The sequence below is a fragment of the Pan troglodytes genome, chromosome 18 (assembly GCF_028858775.2).
Source record: "Pan troglodytes isolate AG18354 chromosome 18, NHGRI_mPanTro3-v2.0_pri, whole genome shotgun sequence".
Classification (NCBI taxonomy): domain Eukaryota; kingdom Metazoa; phylum Chordata; class Mammalia; order Primates; family Hominidae; genus Pan; species Pan troglodytes.
Window position 1 is genome coordinate 3725597 of NC_072416.2, and position 18584 is coordinate 3744180.

The 18584-nt window shown below is 65.4% G+C and overlaps 2 protein-coding genes across 4 annotated transcripts; one reads left to right on the top strand and one right to left on the bottom strand.

The window, feature by feature from the left end:
* Positions 1-516: 516 nt before the first annotated feature.
* Positions 517-16112, top strand: BAIAP3 (BAI1 associated protein 3). 3 transcript variants are annotated; one of them, XM_024349704.3, is made up of 34 exons: positions 517-632; positions 5386-5526; positions 5821-5908; positions 6083-6163; positions 6414-6521; positions 7561-7620; positions 7768-7834; positions 7933-8128; positions 8461-8505; positions 8625-8702; positions 8820-8922; positions 9166-9273; positions 9358-9453; positions 9552-9655; positions 10083-10203; positions 10712-10836; positions 10917-11007; positions 11158-11214; positions 11290-11387; positions 11487-11538; positions 11658-11788; positions 11938-12061; positions 12436-12579; positions 12675-12767; positions 12859-13050; positions 13131-13199; positions 13294-13373; positions 13531-13639; positions 13980-14051; positions 14228-14308; positions 14384-14504; positions 14577-14700; positions 14775-14980; positions 15058-16112. In XM_024349704.3, exons 2-34 carry the CDS (start codon positions 5396-5398, stop codon positions 15159-15161), a joined length of 3459 nt encoding a protein of 1152 aa, XP_024205472.2. In that variant the 5' UTR covers positions 517-632; positions 5386-5395; the 3' UTR covers positions 15162-16112. The 3 variants fall into 3 exon arrangements, with proteins under 3 accessions (XP_024205472.2, XP_024205471.2, XP_024205473.2); XM_024349703.3 differs by having other exon boundaries at positions 544-632; positions 6032-6163; XM_024349705.3 differs by lacking the exon at positions 517-632 and adding an exon at positions 1485-1638.
* Positions 15913-18572, bottom strand: TSR3 (TSR3 ribosome maturation factor). The gene is made up of 6 exons (XM_016929142.3): positions 18369-18572; positions 18055-18274; positions 17482-17675; positions 16731-16907; positions 16562-16625; positions 15913-16281 (listed from the first exon to the last, which is right to left on the bottom strand). Exons 1-6 carry the CDS (start codon positions 18478-18480, stop codon positions 16110-16112), a joined length of 939 nt encoding a protein of 312 aa, XP_016784631.1. The 5' UTR covers positions 18481-18572; the 3' UTR covers positions 15913-16109.
* Between the last annotated feature and the right edge of the window lie 12 nt (positions 18573-18584).

Sequence of the window (18584 nt, forward strand, 5' to 3'; positions counted from 1 at the left end):
AGTGCAGACCCCAGGGGCTCCGGGGGCTCTGGCCGGCTGTGACCCCACAAGCGCCAACTGGGCCCTCACCAGAGCCCCAGGGACGATCGCCCCACAGGCCGTCCGCGTGGGCGTGGGGCGTTCCGAGTGGATCCCTGCAGGACGCATCCCCGCCCCGAGAAGAGAGCGGCGGGGCCCGCGAGGGGTCCCTGAGTCAGGCCCTTCCAGAAAGGTCCGCGGAGGAGACCCCGCCGACCACCCCTTTCTAGACCCCACGCGCCACGGGGAGGGCGCGCGCGGCCAGGCGGGGTCCCGAGGCAGCCAAGCCCGCTCCCCGTCCCGCAGCCACCTGTGGGTTGACTGACAGCCCCGCATCCCGGGGGAGGGGGCTCCGGCCCGGCTCAGGGCACGGAGACCCCGGCCGGGTCCCCTAAGGCGCAGTGGACGCGGGGGGCGGGGCGAGCGCGGTCAGGCCCCGCCCCGGTCAGGCCCGGCCCCGCCCCCAGTCAGACCCCGCCCCCGCAGCGGCGTCCGCCCAGCAGTTGCTCAGTCGTCGGCGCGCGCGGCTGGGAGCGGTAGCTGTGCCTCGGCGTCCCCGAGCTGGTGCCGAGCGCAGCGCCCCAGGAGCCCCCCCATCCCCGCGCCGGCCCACGGTAAGTGCCGCGGGCTGCAGCCAGTGCTGTTGGGCTGCCGTCTGGGCTCGGCCCCGCGCCCCAACCCGGACGGACCGACGGCCGCCGCCCCCTTGGTCCGGGTCCCCCAGGAGGCACGGGGGTGGCCTCCGAGAAGGGGGGCGGTGAGAAGGTCTCGACGCCCCCTCGGCCCTGGGGAAACTGAGGCCGCGCATGCTTGGAGGGGCGGGGTCTCGGGGGCATTTCCCCTCCGAACGCGCAGGAGAGGGTGCGGCGGTGGGTCCGCACTGCGGAGCGGACGGGGAGGGTATCCGGGCGCTGGCGACGGCCTCCCCCGCACTTGAGCCGCCAAGCGAGGCTTCGACCCCCGCGCCTCCCTCCCCGGGGGAGCAGACGGGCCCGGGGCCTCCCAGCACCCCTCCCGGGCGGGCTGCACCCCCCAGCGTCCTCGTCCCTTCCCTCCTCCCGCAGGTCCTCGTAAGGCCCTTTAGTCTCCCCGAAATCCCTGCGAGTGCAAAGCGGCCCCTCCTTCAGCCCCACTCGGCAAAGGGCTGTGGGCTCTTGCCTGGGCCGGGGTCTCCGGGGGAGGAGTTTAAAGTGACACACTAGACCCGCCCCCAGACTCACCCCGGACCGCCCGCCCCCTCCAAGGGGAGAGACCCCCATAGAACTGGGGGTGTGGCTCCTGCGGGCGCCCGGGGCCCCGGGAAAGGGGGTGCCGCGAGGCGGGGCAGGGAGGGGGTCGGTGAGCAGAGGGAGGAGGGAGCGCTGCGCAGACACAGGCGAGGGGAGGAAGAAGGCTCCTCGGGCTCCGGTCTCCTGCGCTCCTGCTGGGCGCCCGCGGCTGGACCTTGGCAGCCGTCTGAGGCTTCAGGGAGCCCAAGGCCACCGGCAGCGCTTGTTAGAATGCACATTCCCGGGGTTCGACTGGAATGAGACCCCGGGGAGCAGCGTTTGCAGCGGGCCCGCCAGGTGACCTGCACCTGGGCACTGCCATCGGCTTCGCAGGGGCCATCTGGAGGAGTCGGTGAGACCAGGGAGAGATTCCTGCGGGAAACCCCCAGGGCCTGGTGAAGGGGAGTCGGGGGGCTGAGGGAGGAAGAGCAGGGAAGCTGGAGAGAAGACCAAGAGGGCAGCGTGGAGAGCCAGCCTGTGGGGCAGATGTCCTGCCACCTCCTGCCCCAGGCACACACCCAGGGCACCATCAGCTAACCCCCTGCCCCAAATGTGGTAAGAAGGGCGCCCCCAACACGTTGAAGGCGTTTGTTCCTAGACAGCCTGCACTGGGAAGGAAGGCTGACCCAGCCTCTGCTCCGCTGCCCCCAGACTCAGCTGCCTCACTGCCCCCAACCCTGAGCCCCCAAATGGCCTGGCAGGAGACGGCTTGGCTTAAGAGTCCCAGGTTCACATCTGGGCTCTGGGCAAGTCGCCCCCACCCTGGGCTGTGAAATGAGATGTGCCATCCTCCTTGCAATATGTCATTCCCCATTCAGCCCAGGCCTGGGGGACAGCCAGGGAGCAAGGTGGGATGGGCAGGTGTGGCTCAGCCCCAGTGCCACAAGGCAGGAGCTCCTTGGCGGTCCTCCGTCTGCTCACTGGACAGATGGGAGTGTGGTTCTGGTCCTGGCATCAGGCATGAGCAGAGTATGGGGGGGTTCATCCTGCCTCATGCTACTGTCCCAGGGTGAGAGACTGGGAAGGAGTTACATCACATCTGGGCCCACGGGAAAGACGGGGGGTCCCCTGCACCTGGCTCACTCCTGCCCCGTAAGTGCTGAGAGCCACCCAGGCAGCCAGTGCTTCCTGTACTGGTCACAGACAGATGCGTATGCCCACCGTTCACAGCAGCTCTGGCCTCTGTGGCAGGTGGCTCCCAGGGCCCACGCAGTTGGCTGCAGCCAGGCTATCAGCTGCCCAGGCAGCCTGGGGTTTCCAGGGGAACCAAAGGGGTTTCTGCGCACCCAGGATGAGCCAAGTCTTCTGTACACCTGTGCCAAGACGCCATTATTGCACCCATCCTAGCAACGGGCAGTGGGAGGGGCAGGAGCTGCAGTTGGGGTCGGGGGGCTGGCCTAGCTGGTTGTCCCAGGAGCTTAGCACTGGGGACACCAAAGAGACCTGGACTGCCGTCCCCGGCCCACTTGCTGGCTCTGGGACCTTGGGCGGGCTCCCAGCCCTGCGCCTCCGTTTGCCCATCTGAGATGCAGGGAGCAAAGGGCACCCCTCTCGGGCCGCTCTGGGGATGAGGAGGTGAATGTGGAGAGGAAAATGCAGGGAGGGTACCGAGCCCCCTTTTTCTGCCTGGAACATCTTATCACAAAGACACCCCCTCCCCAACCCCGCAGTTCAGGCCACTGGCTCCTGCGTCACATTTGTCTCCAGGACTGCGAGCCCCCATCGCCCCTGTCACACGCACATGCCGCGGCGGTTGCCCTGGCAACAGCTCCAGCAGCGGCTGCTCCACTGGCTTCGGGGGGCGGCAGGGGGAGCAGCCTCTTCCACCCAGCAAGGGAGGGGAAGGGGACTTGTGACTCCCAGGCCCCTGAGGATTTCACGACTGGCTGTGGGGGTGACAGCTTCCAGAAGCACTGTACCCAGCCTACCAAGCCCCCCCTATCTTTTGGGGGGGAGGCTCACAGGGGAAGGCACTGATAGGTTTGAAGGAGGTGAGTCCCCCCCGCAAGCATTGCCTCTCATAGGGTGGGAGCCGCAAACCCTCCTTCCTGTGCTCAGCTCTAGGGTCTGGTCCCGTAAGAGCCTGCACCCAGGGCTCAGGGGCTGGCAGGGACCCTGGAATCAAGACGAGATGTCCGGGAATGGTGTCTGAGCTGGTGTGGGTATAGCTTGGGGCTGGTGACCCTGAACCCCCACAGACACAGCAGGGGCCCGGGAGCTGGCTCGACAAAGTCCGTTTGGAACCCACCACTGGCATGGTGTGCCCAGGCCCCCATGCTGCCCACTGAGCTTATGAGTCTAGTGCCACTGTGGGGAGCTGGCCTGGCATGCAGGGCCAACTGTCCGTGAGAGCCTGAGTGGGCGGTAGAACCTGCTGGTCTTCGTTTCCTCTCCTGTCCCGTGAGAATGACTATGCCCTTTGCGAGGGCCAGTGTGCCCAGCCCGGAGGCACCCTCCGCAGGTGGATGAGGGAGCACTGGCAAGGGAAGGGACCCAGACAGCAAGGCCAGGACCCCGGGGGGCTGGGGGAGCGCGGTGTCCTAGAAATCAGAGGCCGGCAAGGCTGGTACAGGAACCCAAGAGTGGGTACCTCTCTTGTGGTGGGGCAGAGGTGGCCTGGCTCTGGGACAGTTTTCATGGAGTGGGGAGGCAGTGCAGAGGTGGAGGGTCTGCACCTGCACCCGTGCAGAGGAAGAGGGTCTCAGGAGGCTACGGTGTCTTAGCCATCATCCTACCCCTGTTGAAGGGGGTGTGCAGGGCAGTACCACCCGGCCTTCCTCCCTGACACAGGTGGGCTGGGCGGTGCTGGCTCATGCCTGTAATCCCAGCACTTTGGGAGGCCGAGGCTGGTGGATCACCTGAGGTCAGGAGTTCAAGACCAGCCTGGCCAACATAGCGAAACCCCGTCTCCACTGAAAGTACAAAAAAATCAGCTGGGCTTGGTGGCGGGCACTTGTAATCCCAGTTACTTGGGAGGCTGAGGCAGGAGAATCGCTTGAACCTGGAAGGCGGAGGTTGCGGTGAGCGGAGACTGCGCCACTGCAACTCACTTGAACCTGGAGGTGGAGGCTGCAGTGAGCTGAGATCATGCCACTGCTCTCCAGCCTGGACCGAGACTCCATCTCAACAAAACAAAACGAAAAGTGGGTGGGGCCTTCCAGGGGGCATCCGGGTCTGCCTGGGCCCAGGCTCCGGGCCTTGGCAGAGGGCAGCTCTGTCCCAGAGGTGACATCTGGGCTGCTGCTGCTGCTGCTGCTCCAAGCAGGAGGCTGACAGGTTGGCTCAGTTGTCATGGCAACATGAGGGGAGCTGACACTGGATGGACTGGGAGGGAACTGTAGCCCCTACACCCGGCATTTTCCAGCGGGGCCCGGCTTGCTTCATGTTCTCGTTTGTACCAACTATGGGGAGCAGGCCCTGCTTTGTGGGGACACTGCCCCCCACCTTCTACTGTCCACCTCAGGTTTGCTGACCAGCTCCTGGGGTGAGGAGGGGGCATTGACCCCCGCTGTGCTTGGTGAGCGAGGACCCCCAGGCAGTCCCCTCCAGGGCCTCCTGGCCACATGGGCATCCTCCACCCAGGATGTCAGGGTTCTGGCGAGTTTTTATCTCCTACATAGGAGAGCTGGGTACCTGGCATCTGTCCTGGCCCCAGAGTGGGCACGGGGGCTGGGGGAGCTGAGTGCTGTGGCCCAGATCTTGGTCCTCTTGATGCAGCCCCAGGAAACAGGCGCCTCCTGCTGTGCTGTCGCGGGGAGGGGTGTGGGGGGCGAGTGTGGCAACCGCCTCCCTCGCCAGCGAGACCCCATAAGTCCCTGATGGACCCCCAGCTCTGGGTGGGTACCAGCCCCGCCTTTGACAGCATTTGCTACCTCCTCCCTGAAGCCGCCCTGCAGGGGGTGCAGGGACTTAGCCGGTCACCCAGCAGGTGTGGGGACAGGAGCCCTCACTGCCTGACCAGGTGCCCAGCGCCATCCAGGCGGTGGGTGAGCTCCCAGGCCTCTGCCCCACCTCTTTCTGCCCCCCCCCCCCCACCTGCTGTGGTGCACGGAGGGTTGAGTGGACGACCTGAGGCTGCGGGCTGTGCTCTCTGCTGTAGGTCACCCGCCATGTCGACCTTGCTGGACATTAAGAGCAGCGTGCTCAGGCAGGTGCAGGTGTGCCCGTCCTTCCGCCGCAGGACTGAGCAGGACCCAGGGAGTGCTAGCGCCGACCCGCAGGAGCCTGCCACGGGGGCCTGGTGGGTGCCGAGGGGCCCAGCCCCACATGCCCACAGGGCCATTTCCCGCCAGACTTCACACATGGCCGCCCCTGCCCCAGCACCCCTGGGCGGGAAGGAGGGTCTGCAGTTAGCTGTGCCACACTGTGGATGTCACATGGCCCTTCCTGCCCCTGGAGTTGAGGGTCCCAGGCAGGGGCCAGTATGCTGAGAGCTGCAAGCTGACCCAGTCCTTCCCCACTGCCCCTGGAGTCGAGGGTCCCAGGCAGGGGCCAGCGTGCTGAGAGCTGTGAGCTGACCCGACTCTTTCTCCAGGAAACCCGGGGATGGCGTGGAGTTCTTTGCCCACATGCGCCTCATGCTGAAGAAGGGGGAAGGCAGACAGGGCTTGCCGTGCCTCGAGGTAAGGGTGCCACCCCCAGGGCCCGATACCACAGCCCAGCATGGGGCTCCCCCTTTGCTCCTCCCCGCTCCCTCCTGCCCTCGCTCCCACCTCCTAGGGCACCACCTGTCTTCCCTGCTGCAGGCCTGGGGCTCTCCCTGCCGTCAGAGGCCTCACCCTGGGCCCCACACACAGGTCCCCCTGCGCAGTGGCTCGCCAGCACCCCCGGAGCCTGTGGATCCCAGCCGCGGCCTGAGAGCCCTGGCCCCAGAGGAGGTAAAGGTGGGGGTGGGAACCAGGGGCAGTCGTCTGCAGCGGCCGCTCCCTCAGCCGTTTATAGGCACCTACTGTGTGCACAGGGTCTGGTGATGGCAGAGAGCCAGGGTGAGTGGGTGGGTGAGTGAGGAGCGGAGGGGCTCCTGGTGCAAGGAGGCAGAGGTGGGGCCTGGGCTCGGCAGACAGGAGGTGCTGCTGAGGGCTGGGGGCCTGGGACGCGGCACTGTGGCCGCCCTTCCCTCACCTGCAGGTGGAGATGCTCTATGAGGAGGCCCTGTACACGGTGCTTTACCGCGCGGGTACCATGGGCCCTGACCAGGTGGACGACGAGGAGGCCCTGCTCAGCTATCTCCAGCAGGTCAGCCCACCCTGACCCTGACCCAGACCCTGACAGCTTCCCCACCTCAACCCCTTCCCCACCCACTGACACCATCATCACCCAAACAGTATGCAGAATCTCCCCGATCCGTGCACAGCACACAGAGATGGCTGCAGGTGCACACACACACACGCACACAGGCTGCAGGTGTACACAGACACACATGCACACAGGCTGCAGGTGCACACAGATGCACACAGGTTGCAGGTGCACACAGACACACATGCACACAGGCTACAGGTATACACAGACATACACACAGGCTGCAGGTGTACAGAGACACACGCACACAGGTTGCAGGTGCACACAGACACACACACAGGCTGCAGGTGCACACACACGCACACAGGCTGCAGTTGTACACAGACACACGCACACAGGCTGCAGGTGCACACAGACACGCACACAGGCTGCAGGTACACACAGACACATGCACACAGGTTGCAGGTGCACACAGACACACGCACACAGGCTGCAGGTGCACACAGACGCATGTACACAGGCTGCAGGTGCACACAGACAGGCACACACACACACAGGCTGCAGGTGCACCCAGACACACGCACACAGGCTGCAGGTGCACACAGACAGGCACACACACACACAGGCTGCAGGTGTACACAGACACGCACACAGGCTGCAGGTGCACACAGACAGGCACACACACACAGAGGCTGCAGGTGCACACAGACACACGCACACATGCACATAGGCTGACAGACACACCTCGAAGGATGCTCCCGGCTTCCACCTGCATGTGCTCTGAACTCCCCTGTCCTCCCGTGGCCCCCATTCCCACGCATGCACTTGTGTGGCCCTCATCACACCCACCATCTCTGGGCATGCCCAGGCCCCTTGGCACAAACCCTCTGCCGCTGCCTCCCACGCTTCCCCCAACCCTGCACCCATGAGGACTGAGGTTGGGTGTCTGTGATGGGCTGAGCCCGAGGTCCCCAGACAGTGGCCAGCCTCACTTCAGGGGTTGCCTAGGCCCTGCCAACCCAGCCACCCTCCACAGGTGTTTGGCACCAGCCCTGAGGAGCACACCGAGGCCATCGAGCGAGTGAGGAAGGCCAAGGTGAGGCCGCCGCTGCCTGGGCAGGCACTGACCAGCACGTGCCTGCGTGGCGGGGGCACGGGGCAAGGCCCTGTCACCTCCATGCTAAGTAGGGCATCTGGGGGGCAGCTCAGCCTCACCAGGCCCCCCACGCCCCTCTGTCCACAGGCCCCCACGTATGCCCTGAAAGTCTCTGTCATGCGTGCCAAGAACCTTCTGGCCAAGGACCCCAACGGTGAGTGGGGACCCAGCAGACCTCGGCTGCGCCGAGGCGTGGTGGCCATGGAGGGCCAGAGGGCGTGGGGCCGGGGCTGAGACGCCTGCCGTGCCCAGGCTTCAGCGACCCGTACTGCATGCTGGGCATCCTGCCTGCCTCGGACGCCACGCGGGAGCCCCGTGCGCAGAAGGAGCAGCGCTTCGGCTTCCGCAAGGGCAGCAAGCGCGGCGGACCCCTGCCCGCGAAGTGCATCCAGGTCACCGAGGTGAAGAGCAGCACCCTGAACCCCGTCTGGAAGGAGCACTTCCTCTTGTGAGGCCCTCGCCCGTCTGGGTGCGGGAGGGGGGCTCTGCCTGGGGTCCAGAGCTGGGCTGTGCCTGGAGGGTGGTGGCTCGCAGCAGCTCCCGGTCTCTGTGGGGCCGTGTGCCCACTTTCCAGAGGAGAAAACTGAGGCCCAGAGATGGGCGTTGTGCCACCGGGGCCACACGGCTGGCAACACCTGGCAGGATCGGGATTTGGAGCTGAACAGCCTGTCTGGAGAGCGGGTGCCTGTGGCCTGGTCCCTGCTGCTTCTGGACTCCCTGACCCGGGCCTGGGCAGAGCCTTGCCGGGGACCCTCATGGGCATCTCTGTTCTCCTTGTAGCGAGATTGAGGACGTGAGCACGGACCAGCTGCACCTGGACATCTGGTACAGGCCCCTGCGCCATGCAGGGCGGCGGGGATGCACACCTTTTGCGGGGGAGCAGGACGGACTCAGGGCCCGGCTGCGGGCTCCAGACAAGCCAGGTCCTCCCCTGTCCCCACCAGGGATCATGATGACGATGTATCCCTGGTAGAAGCGTGCAGGAAGCTGAATGAAGTCATCGGCCTGAAGGGCATGGGCAGGTATGACTGCTGGGACCTTTCTACCCGTCACCCGTGCCCTCAGCTTGGTCATGGGGCCCGGCGGGCAGTGGGTCCCCAGGAGCCATCAGCGTGATGCTCACCACCTGCGGTGGCCAGGTACTTCAAACAGATCGTCAAGTCAGCCCGCGCAAACGGGACAGCAGGACCCACCGAGGACCACACCGATGACTTCCTGGGGTGCCTCAACATACCTGTCCGGGTGAGTGGCTGTGGGGTGGGGCTGGTGACACTTAGAGAAGGGCCTGGGGAGTGTCCCAGCCTTCAAGGGGCAGGGCACTGCCTGGAGAAGCTCCTGCTTTTGGGCCTCCACTGAGTGCGCTTGTCACCCTCGTTCCCCGGAGAAGGGAAGCCCAGGCCATGTGGTCTCTCCAGGGTCTCACAGAGTCAGTGTGGAAGGAGAGGGGGAGGAGTCTGGTGGGCCTGACCCCCATGCTACCCCCAGGAGGTGCCTGTGGCTGGCGTCGACCGCTGGTTCAAGCTGGAGCCACGCTCCAGTGCCTCGCGTGTGCAGGGACACTGCCACCTGGTTCTCAAGCTGATCACTACGCAGGTGGGGAAAGTGGGCGTCCCCGTCCTCCACCCCCGCCCTTGGGGCGGGGGCAGAGCTGGTGACTGGGTGGGCTCTGCGTTGCAGAGGGATACGGCCATGAGCCAGCGCGGGCGATCGGGCTTCCTGTCCCACCTGCTGCTGCTCAGCCATCTGCTGCGGTTGGAGCACTCAGCAGAGGAGGTAGTGGGTGCGCCTAGGATTGGAACAGCCCGGCAGGGGGCCTGAGGAGGGGATGTGGGGCTGTCCCGCCTCCACCCACGACAGACCTCCTCCCCCAGCCCAACTCCAGCAGCTGGCGAGGAGAGCTCAGCACACCAGCCGCCACCATCCTCTGCCTGCACGGAGCCCAGAGCAACCTGTCACCCTTGCAGCTGGCCGTGCTGTGAGTGGGTGGAGCTACGAGTGAGCGGGGAATGTGGGCGGGCGTGAGCGAGTGGGGCATTGGGGGCCATACGGTGAGTGGATGTCGTGGCTGGGAGGGTGGGGCAGGGAAAGGGGCGGTGCTGAGTAGGTGGGGCTGCGCTGATTGGGCGGGAAGGGAAAGGGGCGGTGCTATGAGTAGGTGGGGCAGCGCTGATTGGGTGGGCAGGGAAAGAGGCGGTGCTACAAGTAGGTGAGGCAGCGAAAGGGGCGGTGCCATGAGTAGGTACGGCAGCGCTAATTGGAGGGCAGGGAAAGGGGCGGTGCTATGAGTAGGCGCGGCAGTGCTGATTGGGTGGGGCAGAGAAAGGGGTAGTGCTGTAGGCGGTGCTGAGTGGGCATGGCAGGGGCGGGGTTCATACCCTTTGACCATGGGCCGGGCCCCACAGGCACTGGCAGGTCAGCAGCCGCCACCATCAAACCTGCACGCTGGACTACAGCTACCTGCTGGGGCTGCTGGAGGACATGCAGGCACACTGGGAAGAGGCTCCCTCACTGCCCCAGGAGCAGGTGGGTGCAGCCGGGACCTTCTTGCCAGCCATGGCGAAGGGAGTGCTGGGGACTGGGGTCGCTCAGTGCCGGTCGGCGAGGGGCAGAGTCCTGCCCGCGTGGGGGTCAAAGACAAATGGACAAACTGTATGACATGGGCGAGAGCCAGCGCTCTACAGAAAGGAGACGGGAGACTCGTGGGAGTCACCTCGGGGGGCGGCCAGGACTTAGGACAGGGCTGGGGAAAGCCGCCAAAGTGGCGCCTATCTGAGCGACAGGAGGGAGCGGCCCTGGCAGGACGGACGTGGGAACTGCAGGGGCACAGGCCCTACGTGAGCTGCGTGGGTGGAAACCGAGGCTGGGACAGGCCGTCTGGGACAGGCCGACTGGGCCTGTGGAGGGTGCTGCTCAGGGCAGAGCTGGGCTGACCATGCCGGGGGAAGGGTGTTGCGGGCCAAGGCAGGGAGGATGTTTCTCCTCATCAGTGACCGGTCGGGGCTGCTGGCACTGAAGGGCCCTGTCCCCACAGGAGGAGAGCCTGGCTGATAGCCTTTCCGCCTTCTCTGAGTTCGGGCTGCAGCTGCTGCGCCAGCTCCGAGACTACTTCCCTGCCACCAACAGCACCGCTGTCTACCGCCTGGAGCTGCTGCTGAAGTGGGTGCAGCGCCGCGTGTCAGCGTGGGTGGGGGCGGCTGGCAGGGCAGGCCCCACGTCAGCGTGCTGCCCCCACCCAGGTGTCTGGGCAAGCTGCAGCTCTTCCAACCCTCCTTTGAGATCTGCCCCTTCGAGACGGAGCTGAACATGGACATTGCTGCGGCCCTGAAGGTGTGTTCCAAAGCCCAGTGGAGGCCGGCTGCTAAGCCCTCCCCTCCCCTTCCCTGCCTTCCCAACCCTGCACCTCTGCACAACGGTCTCTTGCCCACCTCTTCCTCTTCCCTGCAATCCACCATGCTGTCTTGGTGGTGTCTGTTGCAGAGAGGCAACCGTGAGTGGTACGACAGGATCCTGAATGCCAAGAGTCCCCGAGAGCAGGTGCAGTTGTGGGGGACCCTGGCCGTGAGGGGTACGGGCAGCCGAGAGGTGGGTACGAGCTAGGCTTCCTTGCAGCCAGGACCACAGCGCCTGCCTGGGCTGGTTGTGCTGGCCGACGCCGTCTATGACGACCTTCAGTTCTGCTACAGTGTGTACGCCGGCCTCTTCCACAGGTGGGCCTGGCCCCTCAGTGCTGTCCTGGGGCTGGGGTTGGAGCCAACAGGGCCTGCAGGTGGGGCGCAGGTGGATGAGGTGTGTCCCTTGCTTTGCAGCATCCTCAATGTGGACGTCTTCACCCTGACCTTCCGGCAGCTGGAGCGTCTGGTGAGGAGGGTCCCTGACCCCGGGTGCCTGCCAGGCATGGGGAAGTGGGCAGATGCCCTTGGCTAGGATGGGCCTGGGATTCCTTGCTGCCGGAGGCCTGATCCTGCTGTCCCGGACAGGTGGCTGAGGAGGCATGGGTGCTGACGGAGGAGCTGAGCCCCAAGATGACCCTGGAGGTGGCCTCGGGGCTCTTTGAGCTCTACCTGACCCTGGCTGACCTCCAGCGCTTCTGGGATAGCATCCCTGGCCGGTGGGTGCCCCATCCCTATCTCTTGCAGACAGACTTTGGGACCAGGGCCCCAGGACCTGTGAGGGGGACGGTCCTGGAGCTGTGAGCCTGGAACGTGCTGGTTAAGGTGTCTGAGTCAGGGCCGAGCCCTCACAATCCTCCCATCACAGGGACAGCCGCTCTCTGGCCCTGGCTGGCATCCACGCCCCCTTCCTGCCTGCTGTGAAGCTCTGGTTCCAAGTGCTGAGGGACCAGGCCAAGTGGAGGCTTCAGGGAGCCGTGGACATGGACACGGTGACAGCTGCCCTGGCCTGAGGACACTGGGGCTGGTCCAGGCCCCCAGCCTCCCCCGCCTCCCCAGCCTCCCCAGCAACCCCAGCCTCCCCAGCAACCCCCAGCCTCCTCCGCCTCCCCAGCCTCCCCCTCAACCCCAGCCTCCCCGGCCTCCTCCACAACCCCAGCCTCCCCAGCCTCCCCTGCCTCCCCAGCAACCCCAGCCTCCTCAGCAACCCCAGCCTCCCCAGCAACCCCAGCCTCCTCTGCCTCCCCAGCCTCCCCCTCAACCCCAGCCTCCCCGGCCTCCTCCGCAACCCCAGCCTCCCCCACAACCCCAGCCTCCCCCACCTCCCCAGCCTCCCCAGCAACCCCAGCCTCTCCTGCCTCCCTAGCTGGAGCCTGTGGACGCCTCCTCCAGGCACAGCAGCTCCGCAGCCACTGCTGGTCTCTGCCTCAGCCACATCCAGGAATTGTGGGTGCGCCTGGCATGGCCTGACCCTGCCCAGGCTCAGGGGCTGGGCACCCAGCTTGGCCAGGTGTGTGGGTGGGCCCTGGGGGTGAGGGGAACAGGTGGGAGAGGAGATGGGGCAGGGGAGGGCTTCATGGCTCCCCACCGCCGTCCCTTCCTCAGGACATGTGTGAGGCCACCCTCTTCTATACGGAGCTGCTTCGGAAGAAGGTGGACACTCAGCCAGGGGCGGCCGGTGAAGCAGTGAGCGAGGCGGTGAGTGGCCAGCTGGGGAGGGGAGCCGGCAGGAGGTGGGGGGCAATCACCAGGCCCCCGACCCATCATTGCCTGGCCACACCTCCTCCAGCTCTGCGTGGTCCTCAACAATGTGGAGCTCGTGCGCAAGGCTGCTGGGCAGGCCTTGAAGGGCCTGGCATGGCCAGAGGGGGCCACGGGGCCCGAGGGGGTGCTCCCCCGCCCCCTGCTCAGCTGCACACAGGCCCTGGACGATGATCTGCAACGGGAGGCCCACACGGTGACAGCGCACCTGACCTCTAAGGTGGGTGGGGCCTGGAGACCAAGGCGTGGAGGCAGTCCCTGGTGCCCCCTGCCCATGCTGAGCACTGCTCCTGCCCTCAGATGGTGGGCGACATCCGCAAGTATGTACAGCACATCAGTCTCTCGCCTGACTCCATCCAGAACGATGAGGTGAGTGCCAGGGCGAGGGGCCGTGGAGCACCGTGTGTACTGGGGGTAGGGCAGAGGTGCGGGGTAAGCCTGGCCTGACCACCCCTGCCCGCAGGCCGTGGCCCCGCTCATGAAGTACCTGGATGAGAAGCTGGCCCTGCTGAACGCCTCGCTGGTGAAGGGGAACCTGAGCAGGTGCGGGCGGGTGGGGTGGGATGGGCTGGCCCGTGGTCACTGAGGCCGCCCTGCAGGGTGCCGGAGGCCCTGTGGGAGCTACTCCTCCAGGCCATTCTGCAGGTGGGGCCAGCGGGGCAGGTGGGGCTGGCCTGTGGTCACTGATGCCGCCCTGCAGGGTGCTGGAGGCCCTGTGGGAGCTACTCCTCCAGGCCATTCTGCAGGCGCTGGGTGCAAACCGTGACGTCTCTGCTGATTTCTACAGCCGCTTCCACTTCACGCTGGAGGTAGAGCCCTGTGAAGGAGTCCTCCCCACCGGCCCTCGCCTCAGGGCTGCTCTGATCCCTCCCTTTGTCCCCACTGGCCTGCCTGGTCTCCTGTGGCTGGAGAACAGCCACTCCAGGGCTGTCCACAGCGCCTCCTCCCGTTAATGCCGAGGTGTGGCCTCTGTGATGGCCTTCCCCACGCTTCCTGGGAGCTTCCGATGCCCGCCAGGGTGTGAGAAAGGGCTCTGCCCTGGGCTGCTGAGCCCCCAGTGCTGCCTGGGCCCCTTTGTGCTGGGGGTCTCCACCTGTCCCCAGCACAAGCCAGGCTCCCTGACACCTCTGCCTTCTTTCCCTGCCCCAGGCCCTGGTCAGTTTTTTCCACGCAGAGGGTCAGGGTTTGCCCCTGGAGAGCCTGAGGGATGGAAGCTACAAGGTGAGGCGGGACCCTCTGTGGGGCGGGGGTGTGGATGAGGGGACTGAGTTCAAACTGCAGCCCCGCACGGGCTGTGTCCTTGAGCATGAGGTGGCCCCACGGGCAGTCAGGTCTCCAAGTGCCAGCGCTGACCACCAGCACCCAGGGGCCCCCTCCTGATGCGCTTCCCCCTGCAGAGGCTGAAGGAGGAGCTGCGGCTGCACAAATGTTCCACCCGCGAGTGCATCGAGCAGTTCTACCTGGACAAGCTCAAACAGGTAGGGAGGCGCCAGGGACAGGGTGCTGCCTCCGAGGCTCCCAGAGCCCAGCTGCGCTCACCCGCCTTTCCGCAGAGGACCCTGGAGCAGAACCGGTTTGGACGCCTGAGCGTCCGTTGCCATTACGAGGCGGCCGAGCAGCGGCTGGCCGTGGAGGTGCTGCACGCCGCGGACCTGCTCCCCCTGGACGCCAACGGTGAGTTGCAGCGGGGACGGGTCGGGTGGTGGTGGGATGGGGGCAGGGGGGCTCACGACTGTGCTCCTGCAGGCTTAAGTGACCCCTTTGTGATCGTGGAGCTGGGCCCACCGCATCTCTTTCCACTGGTCCGCAGCCAGAGGACCCAGGTGAAGACCCGGACGCTGCACCCTGTATACGACGAACTCTTCTACTTGTGAGTGTCCCAAGCCCCAGCCCCAGGCTCCAGGCTGCCGGAGTGAGACTCCCCTGACTGGCCTCTGTCCGCAGTTCCGTGCCTGCCGAGGCGTGCCGCCGCCGTGCGGCCTGTGTGTTGTTCACCGTCATGGACCACGACTGGCTGTCCACCAATGACTTCGCTGGGGAGGCGGCCCTCGGCCTAGGTGGCGTCAGTGGTGTCGCCCGGCCCCAGGTGGGCGGGGGTGCAAGGGCTGGGCAGCCTGTCACCCTGCACCTGTGCCGGCCCAGAGCCCAGGGTGAGTGAGCATCTGGGTGGAGGCAGGGGCAGCGGGCCTGACCCCGGCCCCCACACACCTGCCCGCGCTGCTTGCAGTGAGATCTGCGCTGAGGAGGCTGGAAGGCCGCACCAGCAAGGAGGCGCAGGAGTTCGTGAAGAAACTCAAGGAGCTGGAGAAGTGCATGGAGGCGGACCCCTGAGTCCATCAGCTGCCAGCCCCGGCCCCCACCCCAAGTTCCCTGAAGCATCCTCCAGCTCACTGTGGCCAGCTTTGTGCAACCAGGGCCCACGGCGCCCCTCCTGTGCTGTGACGTGTGTGTCGTGGCTGGCCCCGTGGCTCCCATCACCCTGGCCGTGTCTGTCTGGTGTGTGCTGTGAACCCCTGCACCCAACCCCACATCTGGGTGGCCAACTTGGCAGGACTTGGCCAGCAGCTGCCCAGGATACACTGCAGGCCAGAGTGGGCTTGACCACCAGGTGGGCCTCCCTGCCCGCTTCCTTGGGCTCCCCGGCCCTAGGTGGGCGGTGCGCAGCTGGTCTCCAGGAACTCAGTGAGTGGCTGTGCTCTCTGCACAACGGGCAATGTGCAGACGCATTTTTGGTAATCACAGCTGGGGAGTGAAAAGGGTGCCACTGGCACCACTGGGTGGAGGGTCCAGAGCCTCCACCCACAGAGGGGATGCGGAGGGCAAGTGAGTCAAGAACCGCATAGGTCTCCAGTCCCCACGGGGCTCCCAGGCCGGGGAAAGGTTCCCCTGAGGTCACTCTGAGGCCAGGGACGTCACCCAAGGCTGGTGGTCAGTGTGAAGGGCTCCGTGCCAACTGGTCAGCTGTCCTTCACGCACATATCCGTGGCCACCTGAGACCTGCTCCACGACCCTTCCAGGCAGAGCCGAGAGTTCGCCCCAACCCTTCCCCAGGCCCAGTGTGAAAAACAGACTCACAAGGGGCTTCTTGGCCTGCAGCTTCATTTGCGAGAGCGCCGAGGCAGGACACAGAGCACAGCTGTGCTGGAAGTGCGGGGAGAACCCGGACAGCTCAGTCCTGCCAGCAGCCGCAAAGAGCCGAGGCTGCCAGGCCCATCTATGTCCCTCATGTCTCTAGATTTTCTCGTCACCCAGCCTCAAAAATATATATGTCTGCAACCCTCAGTCTCTCTGCCGTTTCTTGATTCCTTTCCAAACCTCAGCCGGGGCCCTGGCCTCGGCCCCCCGTCCCTGCGTCTGCTCCTCTTCACAGCAGCTGCTGCTGGCTCCTCCGCGCTCGGCGCCAGGCCCTGGGTCCTCAGACGCATCACTGCCATCAGTGTCCGAGGGCAGCCTGGGAGAGGAGGGGAAGCACGTTCCCAAATGACGTCCTCCCTGGCTAGCTGGAGGCAACGTCATCCACAAAAAGCCCCCGGCCGAGGACACATTCCTCTTCCTCCCTGTGCTCTCCAAACCCAAACCTCTCCAGTGGGACATGCACTGCAGGTTTTCTAGTCAGAAGACCATCGGGATGTTGTTTACGACACCACCCCCAGGCAGCAGGAAGGGCTCAGGCCAGAGGTAGAAGAGAGCCCTGGGTCGGAGTGATCATGAAATTAAGACCAAGGACCTACCGGGTGCTGGCCACAGGCCTGTTGGGGTTTCCAAACTCTCTCCCTGAATCCACATCGAAGGGATCTAAGCCGAGAGAGGAAAGTGGCCTCTAAGTGAGCTCAGAGCAGGACCAGGCCTCCCACCCCCCAGGCTTTGGAGGGCCTTGGCTCCCACCCTGCCAAGGCTCACCGATCTCCTCCTCCTGGGGGCTCTCCTTGGCATTGGCCAAGAACTCCTGCTCCACCTGCAGCACCTCCTCCGGGCTGCCGCAGGCCGCGTACTTGTCCAGGAGCTGGCGGTTCAGGTCCAAGAAGCCCTTGCCCCATTTAAACTTCCGCAGCAAAATGACAGCAAGGTCCGGAAAGCCTGACGGTGTGAGAAACAGGAAACCCAAAGAAGTCGACGGTCCCCTCGAGTGCCTCCTGATCACCCTGCTGCCGGATGGCGGCGCTCTCCCAAGTAACCGCAGGGTCCCCAGCAAACATCAGCTCACAGTCCTGAGAACCCGTGTTGCCCCCAGCCTGCACCTCCCTTGCTACAGTCCGCACCTCTGCAACCGACCAAGTCCCCCTCCTTTGCTGCGAAACACAAACATTCCCACCAAGACTGCCCCACGCCTCATCAGGGCCTCTTTAGATCAGCAATTCAGTAAGGAGGACATGGAGGATAAGGAGGATTCTCTGGGCAGTGGTGCCCTGATAATGAATGGCACCCCACACACCGGCCCTGATAGAACAGCGATCCCATTCTGCCTCTACTGCAACTCCACAGGCCGAAAACCTGAAGTGACAGTTGGGGCTGGAACCCTGGTCTGTCTGAACTGTTTCCCTGTCCGTCCCTTATGCTCCTCCTGGGGTCTGTCGGCAGGAAACATGATGCTGGGAGCATAGCAGGAACAGCAGGCCGCCGGGTCACACTGCTGTGGGGCCCCCGGACTCACCTACGATGCAGAAGGTGGCAGCAAACGCTTCCACGCAGGAAAGTCTGTAGGGCCGGCCATAGTTCACGGGGTTGGCGGCCACCAGGTAGGGCAACAGGCGCAAGTGGCTACCTCGCATCTTCCCAAACGGTGTCTCGTCCAGCCTGGCCCAGGAGCAGTCGATGACGGCGACCCCAGACTGCGCCACCAGCTGTCTGCCAGGGACAGCATGGGATAAGTACAGGAGCCAGCACTACCCAAGGTGGAGCATGTCCCCGGAGAATGGCCTAGGTAAGGGATTCAGGGACATCATTCCGCCATCCCCAAACACCCTCAAACGGACTTCACGAGCAAGCTTTTGAGGCAGCTGCTTGGGGCACCTGGAGCATGTGTTTATTCACTCAACAAACGTTTATTACCCCAAAACCTCCTTTATCCCAGGCTCCGCGCTACGCAATGGAGGCAAACTAGACAGACGTTCCCTGCCCACGTGGGTGTGGATGTGGGTGTGACATACAAGTCCCACTAAACCATCCCTGAAGGGAACCACGCGCTGGAAATGAAGACGACCGAGGGCAGGCCTCCCGCGCCTACCTGTCTGCGGGGGACACGTACTGCTTGCCCACGGGGCTGAGCACCAGACCGCCGAATCTGTGGCCCAGGCGCAGGCAGCGCACCAGCCCCAGGCGGGCCAGCTTGCGGCCCGTGCAGCGCCGGGGGTCGCAGTGGCCCAACTCCCACATGGCCAGCGTGCAGGGCAGCGCCGCCGGGCCCGGGCCGCCCTCGCCGTCAGCCGCCCCTGGCTCCACGGAAGCTGCACGAGAGAGAGAAGGGCACTCGGCCTCAGCGTGGGACCCCCGGGCAGGCCCTCAAACCCTGACCCGCTCTCCCCATCACGCCTCGCTCACCCTGCAGCGCGGCGCCGACCTCCTCGGCGAAGGCCTCCAGGGAGCGGGTCGGGAGGTGCCGAGGGCGGCCGCCTTCCGCCCCCGGCCCGCGCGCTGCCCTCCTGCGGCCCATGGCGCGGACCTGGGGTGCCGGGGACTCCCCACTCCACGGGCGCGCCCCTCGGCCTCCCAATTGGCCGTGTGGCTGCCAGCGCTTGCGCCAGACGCCACTTCCGG

Coding starts and splice junctions, on each gene's coding strand:
- BAIAP3 (XM_024349705.3), top strand. CDS start 1,544: ATGAGACCCCGGGGAGCAGCGTTTGCAGCGGGCCCGCCAGGTGACCTG. Junction 9,656..10,082: donor CCCTTGCAGCTGGCCGTGCT/GTGAGTGGGTGG, acceptor CGGGCCCCACAG/GCACTGGCAGGTCAGCAGCC. Junction 14,052..14,227: donor TGAGGGATGGAAGCTACAAG/GTGAGGCGGGAC, acceptor TTCCCCCTGCAG/AGGCTGAAGGAGGAGCTGCG.
- TSR3 (XM_016929142.3), bottom strand. CDS start 18,480: ATGGGCCGCAGGAGGGCAGCGCGCGGGCCGGGGGCGGAAGGCGGCCGC. Junction 18,275..18,368: donor GGTCGGCGCCGCGCTGCAGG/GTGAGCGAGGCG, acceptor TCTCTCGTGCAG/CTTCCGTGGAGCCAGGGGCG. Junction 16,626..16,730: donor CCCCCAGGAGGAGGAGATCG/GTGAGCCTTGGC, acceptor CTCTCGGCTTAG/ATCCCTTCGATGTGGATTCA.